Raw genomic sequence first — 18328 nt, 5'->3', positions numbered from 1 at the left:
TTTAGCAGAAGTCTGGCCGAAGTAGCACATGCCCTTAATCCAATCACATGACAGGCAAAGTCTCTGTGTGTTCAAGGACACAGTCAGCATGGAGACACACACCTTTAATCCCAGTACCAACCACAGAGACATGGAGGTCTGTATAGACAGGCAGTGTTGAGGAAGTCATGTGGTTGGGTTTAGAACCAATGAGAAGACAGAACAGAAATGTAGCATGAATCTTAAAGAGTCTTATTAATAAAAAACAAACCTGGAGCCAGGTATTGGGGTGAATGCTGGAAGATCAGAGAAGCAGAACAGGTCACATCCACCTCACCTTGCCAATTCCTCAGCTGATCCTGTTTCCTCAGACTGGAAGCCTCAGCTGAACTGTGCTGCTCAAAAGCCTAAAAGCTTAACCAGGTCTAGCTCCTGGTCCTCACGCCTTATATACCTTTCTGCTTTCTGCCATCACTTCCTGGGATTAAAGGCCCTTGTTACCACACCTGGCTGTTTCCAGTGTGGCTTTAAACTCACAGAGATCTGGATGGATCTCTGCCTCCCAAGTGATAGGATTAAAGGTGTATGTGCCACCATTTTCTGGCCTCTATGTCTATCTAGTGGCTGTTCTGTTCTCTGGCCCCAAATAAGTTTATTATGGTGCACAATATTTTGGGGAACACAATATCACCACACAGAAAGGCAATAAAAAGATAGGCCACACAGGAGAAGGTCTGTCTCTCAGGGGAAGGATGACAGCGACTGTTATGCTAAAGGCTGTTTGCTAGTGCTCTGGCCTCTTGGGCTTTTAACTCTTTATTTGGCTCTGTGTTTCTTATTTAATAAGACTGTTTGGAATTACATCTACAATTGTTCTTTCCAAATCTGTGAAGAATTGTGTTGGGATTTCGATGGTGATTGCATTGAATCTGTAGATTGCTTTTGGTAAGATTGCCAGTTTTACTATGCTAATCCTACCTATCCATGAACATGGCAGATCTTTCCTTTTCCTGATATCTTCTTCAATTTTGTTCTTCAGAGACTTAAAGTTCTTATCATACAGGTCCTTCACTTGCTTAGTTAGAATTACCCCAAGATATTTTATATTATTTGTGGCTATTGCAAAGGGTGATGTTTCTCTTATTTCTTTCTCAGCCCATTTGTCATGTGTATATAGGAGTGCTACTGATTTTTTTGAGTTAATCTTGTATCCTGCTGCATTACTGAAGGAGTTTATCAGCTGTAGGAGTTCCCTTGTAGAATTTTGGGGGTCACTTATGTATATTATCATATTGTCTGCAAATAGTGAAAGTTTGACTCCTTCCTTTCCTATTTGATTCCCCTTCATCTCCTTTTGTTGTCTTATTGCTCTAGCTAGAACTTTAAGTACTATATTGAATAAATATGGGGAGAGTGGACAGCCTTGTTTTGTTCCACTGATTTTAGTGGAATCACTTTGAGTTTCTCCCCATTTTATTTGATGTTGGCTGTCAGCTTGCTGTAAATTCCTTTATTATGTTTAGGAATGTTCCTTGTATTCCTGATCTCTCTAAGACCTTTGTCATGAAGGGGTGTTGGATTTTGTCAAAGGCTTTTTCAGCATCTAATGAGATGATCATGTGGTTTTTTTTTCTTTCAGTTTGTTTATGTGGTGTATTACATTGACAGACTTTCATATGTTGAACCATCCTTGCATCCCTGGGATGAAACCTACTTGGTCATGGTGGATAAGTTTTTTGATGTGTTCTTGGATTCAGTTTGCCAATAATTTATTGAGCATCTTTGCATCAATGTTCATGAAGGAGATTGGTCTGCAATTCTTTTTCTTTGCTGCATCTTTGTGTGGTTTGGGTATTAGGGTAACTGTAACTGTAGGTGGAATTTTCTCTCTGGGTCCCACCAAGCCCCGGCATTCCTACAGCCCACTTATAAAATAAACCCATTGAAGGGGGACTGTGACGGACATCTCTTTTCATTCTCTCACTAATTCTATTATGAAGATATTAAAATGTTGTTTAAAGTGATATATCCAGGAACACCCAGACACTTACTCTCAGACTTAGGCTTGGGCCTTAGAACAGTGTGGAAACAATTACTATGCCATTATTCATTAAAGTTGCAATAAAATATTTGCAAAAGTAAAAAAATAAAATAAAATAAAAATAAACCCATTGAAGCTTATATTATTTAAACTGTTTGGCCTAATGGCTCAGGCTTCTTGTTAACTGTTCTTATATCTTAAATTAACCCATTTCTATTAATCTATACTTAGCCACGTGGCTCGTGGCTTACTGGTACCTTACATCTTCCTTGTCATGGCGTGGCTGGCAGTGTCCTCTTTCAGCCTTCCACTTCCCAGAATTCTCTTCTCTGCTTGTCCCACCTATACTTCCTGCTTGGCTACTGGCCAGTCAGTGTTTTATTAATAACCAATCAGAGCAACACATTTGACATACAGAACATCCTACAGCATGTAACCTCATAAAAAGAGTTTGGTAATATTCCTTCTGTTTCTATTGTGTGAAACAAGATGAAGAGTATTGGTATTAGCTCTTCTTTGAAAATCTGGTAGAATTCTGTGCTGAAACCATCTGGTCCTGGGCTTTTTTTTTTTTTTTGGTTCGGAGACTTTTATTCACTGTTTTTATTTCTTTGGTGGTTATTGGTCTATTTAAATAGTTTATCTGGTCTTGATTTAACTTTGGTATGTGGTACCTATCCAGAAAATTGTCCATTTCTTTCAGATTTACCAATTTGGTAGAGTACAGGTTTTTGAAGTATAACCTGATGATTCTCTGGATTTCCTCATTGTGTGTTGTTATGTCTCCCTTTTCATTTCTGATTTTGTTGATTTGGATGCTTTCTCTTGCCTTTGGTTAATTTGAATAAGGGCTTGTCTATCTCGTTGATTTTCTCAAAAGAACCAATTTTTTGTTTCATGGATTCTTTGTATTGTTCTCTTTGTTTCTATTTTTATTAATTTCAGCCCTCAATTTGATTATTTCCTGGTGTCTATTCCTCCTGGATGAATTTGCTTCTTTTTGTTCTAGAGCTTTCAGGTGTGCTGTTATGTTGCTAGAGTGAGATTTCCCCAACTTCTTTATGTGGGCATTTAGTGCTATGAAGTTTCCTCTTAGCACTGCTTTCAAAGTGTCCCAAAAGTCTGGGTATGTTGCACGTTCATTTTCATTGAGTTCTAGGAAATCTTTAACTTCTTTTTTATTTCTTCCCTGATCCATTGGTGATTCAGTTGAGCATTATTCAGTTTCCATGAGACTGTAGGCCTTCTGTAATTTTTGTTGTTGTTGAAATCTTACTTTAAGCCATGGTGGTCCAATAGAATACAGGAGGTTATTCCAATTTTTTTTTGTATCTGTTGAGATTTGCTTTGTGACCAAGTATGTAGTCAACTTTAGAGAAGGTTCCATGGGGTGTTGAAAAGAAGATATATTCTTTTGTGTTAGGATAGATTATTGTGTAGATCTCTATTAACTTCTTTTAAGTCATAACATCTGTTAGATCCCTTATTTCTCTGTTAAGTTTCTGCCTTGCAGACCTGTCCATTGGTGAGAGTCGGGTGTTGAAGTCTCCTACTACTAGTGTGTGGGGTTTGATGTGTGACTTAAGTTTAGTAATGTTTCTTTTACATATGTGGGTGCCCTTGTATTTGGGGCATAAATGTTCAGAACGGAGACTTCATCTTGGTGGATTGTTCCTGTGGTGCGTATGTAATGTCCTTCTCCAATCTCTTTGGAGAGGACACCTATGATCAAGTTGATGGTCCTATACTCTTGTACTATAGCCAGCACTTAGTGGACTTCGTGGGTTTCAAGAAAAGAGCACATGAAGTTGGGAGAGAACAGTGATGGTCTTGGGGATACAGGAGAAATTGCAAAGGAGGTAAATATTTTTTAATCTCAAAGCCCCCACCCTCAGTGACATATTTCCTCAGCAAAGCTGTACCACCTAAACCTCCCAGACAGCACCACCAACAGGGGACAAAGTGTCTAAATGTCTGAGACCATGAGAGAGACATTTCCAATTCAAACTACCTCACTGGTATTCTGAAATTCATCATATAATGATGATTCTAACAGGCACATACACACCCTTTAATGTACAATGACATTTAAATATTCAGATTAGAACATTAATTCAGGAAATTTTTCTTCTCACTATTTTTTAAACCTTCGTAATTTGTCTTTTATGTCACTTTTTCATATTTTTATTACTTTTACTCCACTCTCATTGATGTCTTCTCTATTTTATCTTGGACTCTTTTGACTCCCATTAAACTTTTCTATTTTAACTATTAGTTTTTCACCTCTGAAACCTCTGTTGCAGCTACATTGTTCCATATTCATTGCATTCCATTATAACATGGAAACAATGACGTCTCACATCATGCTCAAGATGGAAAGCAGAATTTGAACAATAAATGAAATTAAACTGATCATGACTTCACCATTTAACAGGTGCACTTCACTTTTCTGTCCTCAGTTTCTATACCTATAAAATGGGAGTTATAATAACACATAATTCATAAGATATTTATGTGAAAATAAGCACACACATATCTATCTATCTATCTATTTATCTATCTATATACCTATATTTATGGATATATATACCTATATATCTATCTATCTCTATATACCTATATATAGATAGGTATATAGAGATAGATAGATAGATAGATAGATAGATAGATAGATAGATAGATAGATAGATAGATCAAAGCACAGAGGACAGTCTTCCAGGGAGGGATGAAGTAACTACAGTAATTTAAACCCAAAGGCCGAGCATTTAAAATGTCTCCCAGCCATTCCCTATCTGTACCAAAGAGGACAATGAGGGAATGGTTGTAGATAGGGGAATTAGATACAGGGAATGTCTTAGTGAGGTCATTTGTTAATACCAGAAGAGGTTACAAAGGAAACTGAGGAGTTTTCTTCCCTAGCAATCTTTCCATAGTAAGATAATTTCTACCCACATTATGTGTTCTGAGCAAAGTATCCATAGTCATTTTCAAATGCCTATACATTCAGTTAAGCAAAATGCATTAGGCCTTGAATAATATTTCTCACTTGTGACTATCTCACTATCTTTTAACAATTTGGGGGAGGTTTTATCCTATTGGTTATAATAAATATAAAGTTTACCACTTGCACTGTCCAATTTATTAAGTACATTCTCACTGTTTTATAACAATCAACACAACTTGTTTCAGTAAAATTTCATCCTATATTGAAACTCTGGACTCATAAAGTAATAATTCCCATCACCTTCTATCCCTGCCTCCAGTAACCACATTCTTATTTATATTTCTATGAATTTAAGCTCTTTGGACAATTTGATGGTTGGCCTAACTGAATGACTTCCAGTTCCCCAACATAGACCCTAATGTATGGCATGTCCCAGTACTTGTATGGCATGTCCCAGTATTTTTCAAATAAAGTGAGGACAGGCAACCCTGTTCTGTCAGGCAGATTCACCCAATGACTCTACCCAGACATAAGCTCTGCAGAGCAGAAGGGAGCAAGTGGCATCTTTTATATTGGGGCAAGGTGGCAGAAATTGGATGAGGTAACAATGGCCATCTGATTTGGGTTGGGAGAGCATGAGCCTGTGTTGGTCTGGGCACAGTGTGGGAGCCCATTCTCGGGTTCCTCGTGGCTTTACCCAGCAGGTCCACATAGAGGATGATTAGGACCACGGGCCTGAGTGCAGGTGTCTGAGATGGTCTGCACTTGACTGTGCTGGGGGAGGAGGTCTTTTGCTCCAAACCTTGGCATCTCTATAAAAACCCTGGGGCAGAGACAGTCCGGGCCCGTTGGATTAGGTTCCAGGCCCTCTCCAGGCTATCCTTTATTTTCTATCTGTTTATCTCCGCAAGATTCTCCGCAATAAATCCTTCTATCTAATATTTCTTGCTGCTCGCACTCAAGAAAACTCTGGGGAACTGTGGGGGTGGTTGGGTAAACGCCCCACAGGACAGCTCCCTCGTTGTGCCGGAGATTTATTCAACCTTAACTTTGTTGGCATTTTAGTGTTCCTGCCCATTACACAAAATCGATTCACAGGTAAAGAATTAGAAACATACCACATTCGCCCAGGGCATCACAGTGTTTTCACAACAGTGCCTATAACCATGATTCACTAGGGGTGTATTCTAAAGTGTGGGGGTTTTATAAATCTACACCGTGCTATTTTCCTCATTAATTTGACAAGATACCTGAAAAAAGCAACACAAGAGAGAAAGGATTGACTTTGGTTTCCGGTTTCAGGAGCATTCACTCCATCGTGGTGAGAAAGGCATATCATTGCGAGCAGATGAATGTGAGCTAAAGTGGCTGGCCGCAGCAAGGCTAAACCAGAAAGTAGAGAAGTGGACCAGAGCAGGAGGTGGGTGTAACTTTCAAAGTCTTACCTTTTTTATTATGTCGTTAGTTATACCTCATGGCCCAAATGTCTCATGACTTCCCCAAACAGCACCACCAGATAGGAAGCAAGTGTCCAACTACCTGAGCCCATATAGGATAACTCCCATGGAAAATATCTCTCATCTGTGTGAATTGACATGTATGCAGCACTTCATACTTTCCACTCTCTCACAGCTTAGTGACGCTTTATTTGTATCCTCTGTTAGCCTTTTATCTTAGGTATGTGATATTTCCAGAAATCTTTTATCACATCCAGTCTTCACATCAGCCTTGTAAAATAGAGAGAGATGGATATTTTATATACGAATATAATTTAAAATAATTTTAATATTAGTAGTGCCAGAAAAATCAAACTACATAATTAATATTGAAAAAAAGTATCATCTTTCTCAAATTCAGTTGTACTCTCTAATAGCAAAGTTGTTAAAGTGTTGTGTTTAATCACATTGCTGCATCTAACTTCAGTAGACTTTTCTGCTGATGTGATGATTCATGTTGATTAGCCTAGACTTTTCTAGACTCAAGCAGTGAAGGGAAAAATTATATTAACATTTGAGAGCATCCCTTGCACACACACACATGCATATGTCATGTATGCTTACATTCATTGCCTGTAAATAGCAGAATCCAATTGTTATAGCATGCGCAAAGAATATATTAGTTATAATGTCCCTGATTTCTCTATTTTCAGCCAGTTCCATTCTTAGCTTTTCCAAGTCCAGTAATTCCAATGAAACAGAAAAGCTGATTGGGATGACTCTGATTTGAAAATAACATACACTGACTCTGACCCAGTTAAGCAGAAAATAAATTCATTTGGAACAATGTTAGCTGGAAAATCCTATAAAAACTGAGCAGTAGAAATCTCATCCAAGCCATTACACTGATCCACTGGACTGACTCTGGACTCCGTCACTAGCGCTCCATCACGTGTCCCTGAACATGAAATCTCTATGGATGGAAGAATTCTACTCCGTCTCTGTTCTTCTGCATCAAGACTGCAGAATAAAAGTCCCAGAATCAAGAGTATCTGACAGTTGTCACCGTAATCGTGTTACATGACAAAATAATTCCAGAGGTGGTGAATTATAATAATTTACTCATCTCTGTTTTACTAACTGGGGACTAGTGATTCTGACCTGTGCATATATGTGCTTACTTCCAAACTCAGGCTGGGTTCTCTCTAACTTTGTCTCATTTTATTGAATCAATGAATTACCTGCCATTTTTCCTTGTGGTGACAATAGTTCAAGATGACAAGCCAACCTGTGTTGATTGCATTTCCAACCTCTACAACATCATACCTTTTAACATTCCATTGTCAAAAAAGTCATAAGACAACACAGAATAGTACATAAAAGGTGTCATTCCTGATTAATGGAGCTGGAAAACCATATAGCTGAAGTCCTAGACACAGGATGGGGGACTATTATTTTAATTTATTCCAATGGCAATAGTGAAGTTCAGATCTTATAACAGTGCTCTGCCTGCCTACCACTGAGGGGAGAGGAGTGGTTTACTTTCAGTCTCCTGTAGAAGCAGGTGACAAGACAATACAGCACTGTCTTCTACCAAGAAAAGGAGCCAAATACTGAACAGCAATCCACAAGTTTGTATCAAAGGGGCTTAGTCATTATGCTTCTAGTTCCCTTTAGTGAGTTTGGGTGGAAAGTAAATAAACTTACATACTTAAAATGTAAATTAAATAAGAAAAGACATTTGAAAACTTGGACTATAGAATAGAAAAAGGGGAGTAAAATACCATTTTTTTCTAGAAGAAATTATGAGATGTTCAGACTTGTAAGACACTTTCTCTAGCTCTAGAAGAACCTTGCATTAATATGCTATTGTCATGTTCTACTACCCCAGATTTACTAAAAACAAATGTATATGAACTGAATAAAAAGGAGCATTCTTATTATGAAACTATACAGTTCTTTGCATGTGTACAAGAAGCAGCAAAAAAACTGTATCAAAACACATGGAAATTTCTTGCCATTTTACACTTTTGTTCTTGTAAGAATTTTGATAATCATATTGATTCCTCCTCTGTAAGAACAAAAGCTAAAGTATTTTGGAATATTTGTTTAAACTATAAAAAATGTGTTGCATTTGTTTAACTTTGTAAGATGTATTGCATTTGTTTATGTTGTGTTATATTTGTTTAAGTACAGATGGGTTGCATTTGTTTACATTGCACAACAATTGTTTAACTATGTAAAGATATGTTGCATTTGTTTAATTATGTAAAGATGTGTTGCTGTTTTACCTTGCCTGTCTAAGGCACCTGATTGGTCTAATAGCCTGAACAGCCAATGGCGAGGGAGGAGGTGTAGGCTGGACTTCTGGTCAGGGAGAGTAAATAGTAAGAGGAATTTAGGCACAGAGGAAGAAAAAAAGAAATGCCATGGCTCAGCCAGCCAGACATGGCATGAAGAAAGCAGGAAAGTAGGACATACAGAATGAAAAGAAGTTAAACAGCGCAGAGGCAAAATGTAGATGAAAAAAACAGGTTAAATTCAGTTAGAAGAACTAGTGAGAGAAGCCTAAGCTAAGACCAGGCAACCAGGAAACAGGAAAGTAGGACATACAGAATGAAAGGTAAAAAGCTTCAGGGCAAAATGTAGATGAAAAAAAAAAACCCAAGTTAAATTAAAAGAGCTAGTGAGAGAAGCTTAAGCTAAGATCAGGCAATCATAATTAGTACTAAGTCTCCATGTCTTTACATGGGAGCTGGTTAGTGGCCCAAAGAAATTGCCAGCTACACTGAAGTGTCCATGAGATGTTGCTTGATTCTACCTCTAGTCTCTTGACTTCTATAACCTTTTTAATGAGACCTCAGACACTTCCATGTTCAGATTTACTGTGAATGGTATTCAGTGAAGAAGGGACTAGAGAGGCAAGAAAGGTGGCCTGGTTACTAAGTAACCAGCTACTATATGTCTTTAAGAGGAGCACAATTGGACTAGTGCACAGCTATGGTTCAAAAGAAGAACTGAAGGGACACGAGCCCACTCAAGCACATGGCTCTGGCAGGCCTTGCCCTTCTCCCCAAGTCCCTCTGCCTTGCTAAAAACAGTTAGATTATATTCCTGGAGCTAGCCCCCAAGATCTGTTCCCTTATTTGGCCACTTCCTCCTCCTGAGGCTGACTACCAAAGTCCAGCTATCAAAATATTGAAGTCTGGCAATCAAAAGCCCCCTTTGGCTCACCTAATTAACATGCCCAGTTAAAATTAAACACCTCATCCTACCAGGGGGTTTCTTCTTTACCTTTATAAACTGCCATTTTCCTATGTGCCCTGTCTGTCTTGCCTCTAGCAAGTATCTAGAGGCAGTCCTTTGTCCTTTGTGACAGATACCCCTGCCCACTTTCAATAGTTCCCTTCTCCTCCCTCTTCCTTTATCTCCTGTTTATAGTCCTTATCCCTACCCTCTATCCATCTAAAGCAGATAAATCTGTTTCATACTGAGAACTTTTTCTTCATGTAGGTCAAGTATGAGAGTTATCTACCTAATGGCAAGAGATACTTTAAATTCAGCTGCAAAACACATGTGTTACTAGTCTATAGCAGTCACAGGAGATAGTGCCTTTTCAGCACCAGGCAATGAGGGATCCAAATTCCTATAGGAAACTGAATCCAGACACACTACACCATCCCGCAAGACCCACCTAACCTGCAGGAGTGAATTTCTGTATTGTTCTTTGAAAAATATTGCTAAGCTTAAAGATGGACCATTTTCTATACTGCCACTCTAGAAAGGGGATTCATCAGAGATCTGAACTTCATAAAAACTTGTAGTTGCTGGTTGCTATTGGTGACCATATCTTCTGCTTATTTCTCCAGATAATAGTCTCCAAAGTGACTGTTGAAAGACACAAAGCTTTTATTATTAATTTTATACAGTCCCTAAGTCTTAAACAGCTTCTACCTTCCTGTCAAGTCCATGCTTGAGGTACCATCTTAGAAGCAAGGAAACATCTGGTTTGGCCTTCTTGTCAAAATGCAGATGTAATTCTCCATTTTGACAAATAAATGCTTTGTCATAAAGAACATTTTGGTTTAATTAAATTCACCAACAAAAGAAATGGGATTCTACTTCTGTACTCATCTCTGGCACTTTCATGGAAGTCATACGAGTTTGAGTGTCTTAAATTTGAGTAACATAAGTTTTCTGTATTAGACCCTTTTAGAGTACTAACCCATGTTGGTATTCTTGTTTCTCAAAGAAAAAACTCACATGGGTTTGAATGTAAAGGAATGGATGACTGTTGAGCAACAAAGATAAGTAATGAAATTTAGTAATTTAGAAATAGTAATGATGACTATTGAATAATAAGATTTTTCCTTTCAAGTAATTAAAATCCTATTTGTAGATACAGTGTATGCTAGGACAAGAAGAATTAAGATGCATCGATGAGAAATCTGGTAAGAAAATCATAAAAACCCTCAAAAATATTTTGCTACAGATTTCTTACTCATTTCATTCTTTTAATTCCCTTTCTTTCTCTTTGAATTAACTGAAATGTATTCCTGTTGTCTGAAACTGTAATTTTTAAATATGATTCCTTTGTGGGAACACGGGGTGAAGATGTTGAACCTTTGTAGGAATATTTATATTATACAGAATTCTTTTCTATTAACCAGAGAATCAAAGAAAGAGCTCAAGCATTCTCCACTAACCTCCTCCTAAACAAGAGCCTATGCTGAGAGTTTCCTGTCTTCTTACTAGGACAGGAAGATTAGCTCAAGTCAAGCCACAGCCTAGTAATGCTTTTAAATACTAGAAAACTCCACAATATTTGTCTATTGTTATATCTAACTTTATTTGAAGAGTTATAATAATGTTTCTATTTGTCAGACACTTTGGTATACATTCAAGTTTCTAGAAAGACAGTTACTAGAAGATCCTAAAGTATCCAAATGTTCCTAGATAAGTCAGAGGTCATCTTCCTATAATGAGAAATAATATGTGAAGAGAAAATAAAAGGATGCTTATAATTCTTGCCAGCTTGCCCTGAGAATCCCTCTCTTCGAAAATATTCTTTTGATAAAAAAAAAAAAAGGACTGGCAGAAAGCATTTTGTTCTGCCACAACAAGTTTCATGAACTTAGTGGCCATTAAGATCACAGAAATGGTTGGCGTACCTTCCTTTTATCCATGATTCCTCAGTGTAGTATCTAGTTAGTGGATCACATAAGAGAAAAGAGAAGGGGGAAAGATTTATGTAATTTTTTTGTTCGTTGCTTAACTCCAAGAATTTTAGAAAGAACTATAGTACAGTTAACATTTGAGTGTTGAGTGTTCATGTTTCTGGAAAATGTAGTAAAGATTTCCTGCTTGCTATCTACTGCTCCTAGAAATGAGTAAATAAGATTGATGCTGTTATTCTTCTGCTTGCAGGAGAGTAAAGTCATACTAAATAAGCTTAGGAAGTTTCACGAGTTGGCCATCATCAGAAATTGAGTGCATCAGAGTTCGTGCTGAAATCATGTGTGTTCTGAACTGTGTTCTTGACTCCAGTTCCAGTCTCCAGATATCCATGTCTGGTTATTTTTCAAATAATCATCTTTATAACAAAAGAAAATACCTTGAGGTCACAGAAGACAAAAGGAGGCAAAGTACGGTGCTCTTCATTAAGTAAAAAGTCTTTGAATTCGGTGTAGTACACCAACCTTTTTCCATTCTGTGCTGCTGTAACAGAATTCCTGAGATTGAATGTTTTTTATTTGTTTTGTTTTGCTTTTATTTTACCAAAACTAGATTTTTTCATGTAATATATGATAAAAGATTCCCCTCACTCTACTCTCAGTTCTTCTCTATTTCCCTTCCATTGCCGACCCAACTCATTTCTCTCACTTATTAGAAAAAAATAAAACAGGCATGATTATCCTATACAGTGAGGGGATGGGAACAGAAAGGTTCAGGTATGGAGGAGAGGATGGAGGGAGAGAGTATTAGAAGAGAAAACTGGATTGCAGGGTACAGCTTAGGGACAAGCTGGAAACCTAGTGCAAGGAAACTTCCAGAATTGTTTAAGATATCCTGGGATTTTTGTGTTTCTATATAAAGCTGAAAATTGCCCTTTCAAGTTATGTGAAGAATTGTGTTGGAATTTTGATAGGGATTGCATTGAATCTATAAGTTGCTTTTGGCAGGATGACCAGTTTTACTATATTAATTCTACCAATCCATGAACATGGGAAATCTTTCCATCTTCTGATATCTTGTTCAATTTCTTTCTTCAAAGACTTGACTTGAAGGTTTTATCATAAATGTCTTTCACTTGCTTGGTTAGAGTTACCCCAAGATACTTTATAATTTTTGAGATTATTATGGAAGGAGTTGTTTCTCTGATTTCTTTCTCAGTCCATTTGTCTTTTGAATATAGGCAGACTACTGATTTTGCATGTAATATATGATAAAAGTTTCCCCTCACTTTATCCTCCTACTTTTCTGAAAGTGTTTGTCAGCTATTGGAATTTCCAGAGGAAGTATTTAGAGTCACTTATGCATACTATCATATCATCTGCAAATAAAGATACTTTCACTTCTCCCTTTGCAGTTTGGATCCCCTTGATCTCCTCCAGTTCTCTTGGTGCTCTAGCTGAGACTTCACGTACTATATTGATTAATTATGGGGAGAGTGAACAACCTTGACTTGTTCCTAATTTTAGTGGAATTGCTTTGAGTCCCCCCTCCCATTTAAGTTCATGCTGGCTATGGAATTGCTTATCATAGTGTTTCCTTTATCATGTTGGGGCACATCCCTTGTATCCCTCATCACTCCAGGACTTTAATCATGAAGAGGTGTTGGACTTTGTCAAATGTCTTTTCTGTATCTATAGTAATGAGATGATTATTTGGTTTTTGTCTTTCAGATTGTTTATATGGTGGATTACATTTACCAATTTACGTAGACTAAAACATCCCTGCACTCTGGGATGAACCCTACTTGTCTGTGCTGGATAATCTTTTGGATGTGTTATTGGATTCAGTTTGCAAGTATTTTATTGAGAATTCTTGCATAGATGTTCATGAGGTAAATTTGCCTGTGATTCTCATTCTTCGTTGAGTGCTTATGTGGTTTAGGTATCAGGATAACTGTGGCCTCTTAAAATAATTGGGCAATGCTCTTCATGTTTCTATTTTCTGGGATAATTTGAGGAGTATTGTCATTAACTCCTCTTGAAAAGTCTTGTAGAATTCTATGCTAAAACCATGTTGTCCTGGTTATTTATGTTTTGTTTTGTTTTCTTTTATTGGTAGACATTTAATTACTGCTTCTATTTTACTTGGGATTATAGGTCTGCTTAAATTGTTTATCTAGTATTGTTTTAACTTTAGTTGGTGGTGTATAGCAAGAAAATTTTTGCAAAATATTTTCTGAACAATTTTAAACTTTATTAAATAAAAATTGCATAAACACAACTATAATAGAATGAACAGAAAAAGTTAAATACAATTTATCACATGTAAAATGGATTATTGTATAATGAGCAATATCAACCCTAAATCCCCACTTCCACAGTGGGAATGGGATACAGCAATATTAATCTAATGAATTTAGTCAAAAACATAACTTTAAGTTGAATCAAACTTTTCAAATAATTCAATATAGCAAAGCTGAGGTTTAGATTCAATGAGACCTGGGATAATAATGGATATTTACCATTATAGTTACTTGTAATCTACTTCCCAAAACTAAGGCAAGTCTCCTTAATTCTGGGAAAGAATGTGTCTTTAGATAAGCATGATGCTTTTCTCAACAGTTCTGCATCCTATGCAAGTCCAGTAGAGTATGATGGGTCAGGAAAGCATCAGTCTGTGCAGTTCATTCTCCTTTCTTGTACTGTTTTCAAGCTTTAAAAAATACCACCTCTAACTTCAATTTAACAGATACAACTCCAGCATTAGAAATGAGAGTCAATACTTCCTGCCTCTTCTTGCTGATGTCCCTCCAGATCTTAAGCAGGGAACGAGAGTGTGATGGGCATTCCTTTCAGAAATAAACAGTTCCAATAAGGAGTAGAGTTGGTAACTAGAGAATATTGTAAAATGACAACTGCCAAGGTTTGCAAATGAGTGAGTGAAAACATTATCATTGGAGGGCCAGGAAGACAATAAATATAATTCATTAACTAAATTCAAAATTAAAACAATTCATAAAATAAATCAAACATTAAAACAATTCAAAACCAAATCCAACATTAAAACAATTCAGAAACTAAATCCAACATTAAAACAATTCATAAACTAATTCCAACATTAAAACAATTCATAAACCAAATCCAACATTAAAAAATTCATAAACTAAATCCAACATTAAAACAATGTTGTTTGAACATGTGTTCTTGTGTGGGTTGATCAGCGGTTTCTAAGCTTGCAGTAGTTCCTTGCAGGTATAGATGGCATTGGTCAGGACTCCCCAGGTCAGGACTACATTGAAGAGAGTGGGCTTCCTCCATGTCAGGCAGCTCAGTATCTGTTTTAAATCTTTTCAACCCATCTTGCTTGAGGTATATAGAAACATAGATGGAAAAGTGTACCAGTTCCATAGGATCCAGGTGGATGTTGTTACAGTAGGTGATTATGCAGGATTTCCCACACCATCCTCTTCCTAAAGATGGGCATGTGTTGCTGAGAAAAGGTAAGTGGTTGGTCTCTAGAAATGTAATCTCCATATTTACAAGTAAAAACTCCACAGTCACTCCCATTCAGTTGTTGAGGAATCTCCTTTGATGTCATACTGTATCTTTTCCACTCCAAAGGGTCCAGCTCAATGTTCCTTCGAGTTTTGCTCTCATTTTGTAAATATTCAAAGATGGTCTCACAAATACTCTGCCCTGTCTGTCCCATTGAATCGAGGTATATGATACTTTGTTTTCTTAGGTCGATTACTATCAGGCTCCAATGTACCCTCTGGTGAATAGGTACTAGAATAATTTCCTTTTCAAACAGTTTTATTCCTCGAGTCCATCGTTTAACAGAAGAGTAGCCTCCATGCTTTAGTTTGGGGTAAAAGAAAGTGCTGAACACATGAAGAGCTGGGTACCCTTTTTTGTTATTTCTCTCAACCAGAAGATTCATGTAAAAATTGATGACCTCATCATTGAGCCACTTACCATTCTCTAGTGTGTGGATATCTCCTCGAGTAATATGCAGTTTGAATGCACTAGTTAAGATTTCTTCCTGGGGTCCTGGACCTAGTGCATTTCTTATTTCCTTTTCCATGTCCTCTGTAACATTAAGGACTTCATCTGTTCCTCTCCCCTTTTCCTGTTCTGCAACAGGCTTTTTCTCTGCCATAACTACTGGCTTCTTGTTGGGGAGTGACCTATTGCTGCCACTATGCAGGAAGACTTGAGCCTCTGCTCTTAGCAAGTCAGGCTCCAAGTGGTGTCCCCTTCTTCCTTCAAGGTTTACTGCATCTTTCTTCTGTGTATCAGAAGAGTTCTCTGAACATATCTTCACTTTTTTGTCTGGTGAGACACATTCCTTTGTGGTAACAACAGTAGATTGTTTAGGATCACACTGGGTTGTTGTGGATCCATGACTGTGCACTTCCACACAATCTTCGATCTTCAGAGTATCCACTAGGGTTGTGTGAGCCCTCTGTGGGTCAGATTTCATAGGATCACTGGGCTGAAGGTGCTGCAGTAACCTTTGGTACTTTTGCCTTTGGTGGTTTTCAGCATATTCCTCCATGAGGCAACAGGGCCGCTTGCGACCCTTGCCACCATCCCCAGACTCTCTCCCAGTTACAGCCTGCTCCTGTGGACCTGTGGCCCACTCTAGGGGCTTTAGTTGTCTTAGACTTTCTTGACGGGGTTCCCGTACCTCATCCTTGCATGGCTGTTGACTTTGAAGCTCTCGGTCTTGCTGTTCCTGAGGTATCCTCTTCTGAGTTTTGCTGGGCTCTTCAAACTCCAAACCTGTTCCACCCTCATCCTTGCATTTCACTTTTTTAACTTGTCCCAAAGCTTCAGACTCAATCTCTGTCCCATCTTCATCCTTGTATTTCCGTTTTCGACCTTGCCCAGAAGCTTCAGGCTTCATCTCCATCACACACTGTTTAGGTTGCCACAAGGACTCACTTCAGGATTTGTCTTTGATGGGTGCTAGCTCCCTGGTATGGTATAGCCTTCCTATTTCCAAATGAATGCAACCGTCTGCCTGACTCTGGCTGGGTATTCTTGGGCTATTGTCACCTTGATATATGAAGAATTACTTATTCAAATGATGGTATAATCCACAAATTGGTTCAAGGTTGGAAACCTATCCGTCCACAGGATGAAGAGCTCAGAATAGCTTTTTTTCATAAACAAGAGTTGACTTTGGACGTCAGGGTCAGTCAGAGTAAGAAGTCAATTGAGCTGACAACAGGAACTGATTGGTAAATAATCAAATGCTGGCAGTTCACCGGGGTCCACTGTGAGGAACCCGGTGGAGTTCTAGGATTACTTCCTCAGAAGGGGCCTGCAAGGGCTCAGTAACAAGCTAAAGATCCAGAACTTCGAAATCAGAAAGATTGTCCTAGCCACTGTAAGATACCAGACCTTAACCATGCAGCTAACACATTGGAGGCAAGCCTCACAAGTGATGCCTGACTCCGAGGTTGCCCTAACCACAGCCTTCAAGGTTCCATAGCTGATTGTGATGTGACCTGAAAGAATGTAAATCAACATTCTTTGGAGGGTGACTGCCCTGCTCACCCTCAATTCGGTCCAGGAGTTGGAAGACAGGGTTAGCATTGCGAACTAATCATACACATCTCAGTTCCCTTCTGTAAAGCACAGCGTTGCCTAGATAGTCTCAGTATAATCTAGCTTGCCTGATTAGCACATTTGTCTTTTAGGAAATCGTCCATCATGGTCAATAATATTAAAGAAAATATAATTGCCCTTTAAAATGGCTCCTCACGATATGCTTACTAATTACAAAGAAAATAGAATTTTACAGTTATAAAACCCAGTAGGTACTATTGTGTGACGAAACTTTTCATGGGGAAAAAGAGTAAACATGAAACACACACGTCTACTCTCCCCTGATAGACAACCCAGGACAGATCAAAGTTTCGATACCACCAAAGTCCAACTTAGTGAACTAATAAGTTTTATTGGGCTTACTTACAATGATGTGGTTGAGGGGTTATTTACAAGAGCAGAAATGACTCAAAGACAGGTGCATCATCATAGCCCGCCCTAGGCATGAGTGACAGTTCACAACAGCTGGGAACCTGGAAACATTGCACACCCTGCAGGCAACTAAACAGGCCAGAGAATGTCCTTTCCAAGTGACTTGGTTGGTCTAAACCTCTTTCAAGCAGCTGACTGGTTTCTGCTTCTTGCTGGTAGCTGGTCTGTGGTCAGCTCTTCTGAGAGCCTTCCTTGCTGCTCTGCTTCCTTCCATCTGAGAGGGACTCTAAGCTTTTACTGCTTATTCTGGCAAGGAGGGGTCTAGTGAATCTTGTCAGTTTCAGGGACTTTCTGAGCTCTTTTGAGTTGTTTGTATTCCCACTTAAGGAGCTTCCCATCAGGGTGGAATGTTTCAATCTTGGAGGAAACTATTGTACAACAGGTACCAACACACCAAGGACAAGAACATTGCCAATGAGAATAAATAAAGTCTCAGCTTTATCAATAGGATTTGTTGAAAAAGAGAAATCTCTACCTCGGCGACAATCCTGGCAATAACACAAGCCCTGAACTCATCCCTAGAAGACAGTAGGAGGAATTAAATTGGAGCTGGAGTTACAGATGTGTGGTTTTTCAGGGGGTGCAGGGGATCTGAATGCAGTCGCCATCATTATACAACAAATACTTTAACTACTGATATTCTCTGGCCCCTTGAGCAGCTCTTTCATCTACTTTCAAAAGTAGAGATTTTTTTTTACAAAAGTGT

The 18328-nt window shown here is 38.3% G+C and overlaps 1 protein-coding gene across 1 annotated transcript; it reads right to left on the bottom strand.

Moving 5' to 3' along the window:
* Positions 1 to 14642: 14642 nt before the first annotated feature.
* On the bottom strand, positions 14643 to 17037 carry LOC131921452 (sentrin-specific protease 2-like). Its single transcript, XM_059276176.1, has one exon. The coding sequence runs from the start codon at positions 16487 to 16489 to the stop codon at positions 15002 to 15004; it is 1488 nt and encodes a 495-aa protein (XP_059132159.1). The 5' UTR covers positions 16490 to 17037; the 3' UTR covers positions 14643 to 15001.
* Between the last annotated feature and the right edge of the window lie 1291 nt (positions 17038 to 18328).

The sequence above is a fragment of the Peromyscus eremicus genome, chromosome 11 (genome assembly GCF_949786415.1).
Source record: "Peromyscus eremicus chromosome 11, PerEre_H2_v1, whole genome shotgun sequence".
In the NCBI taxonomy this organism is placed as follows: Eukaryota; Metazoa; Chordata; class Mammalia; order Rodentia; family Cricetidae; genus Peromyscus; species Peromyscus eremicus.
This window is presented reverse-complemented; position numbering and strand designations above follow the sequence as displayed.

Coding starts and splice junctions, on each gene's coding strand:
- LOC131921452 (XM_059276176.1), bottom strand. CDS start 16,489: ATGGAGATGAAGCCTGAAGCTTCTGGGCAAGGTCGAAAACGGAAATAC.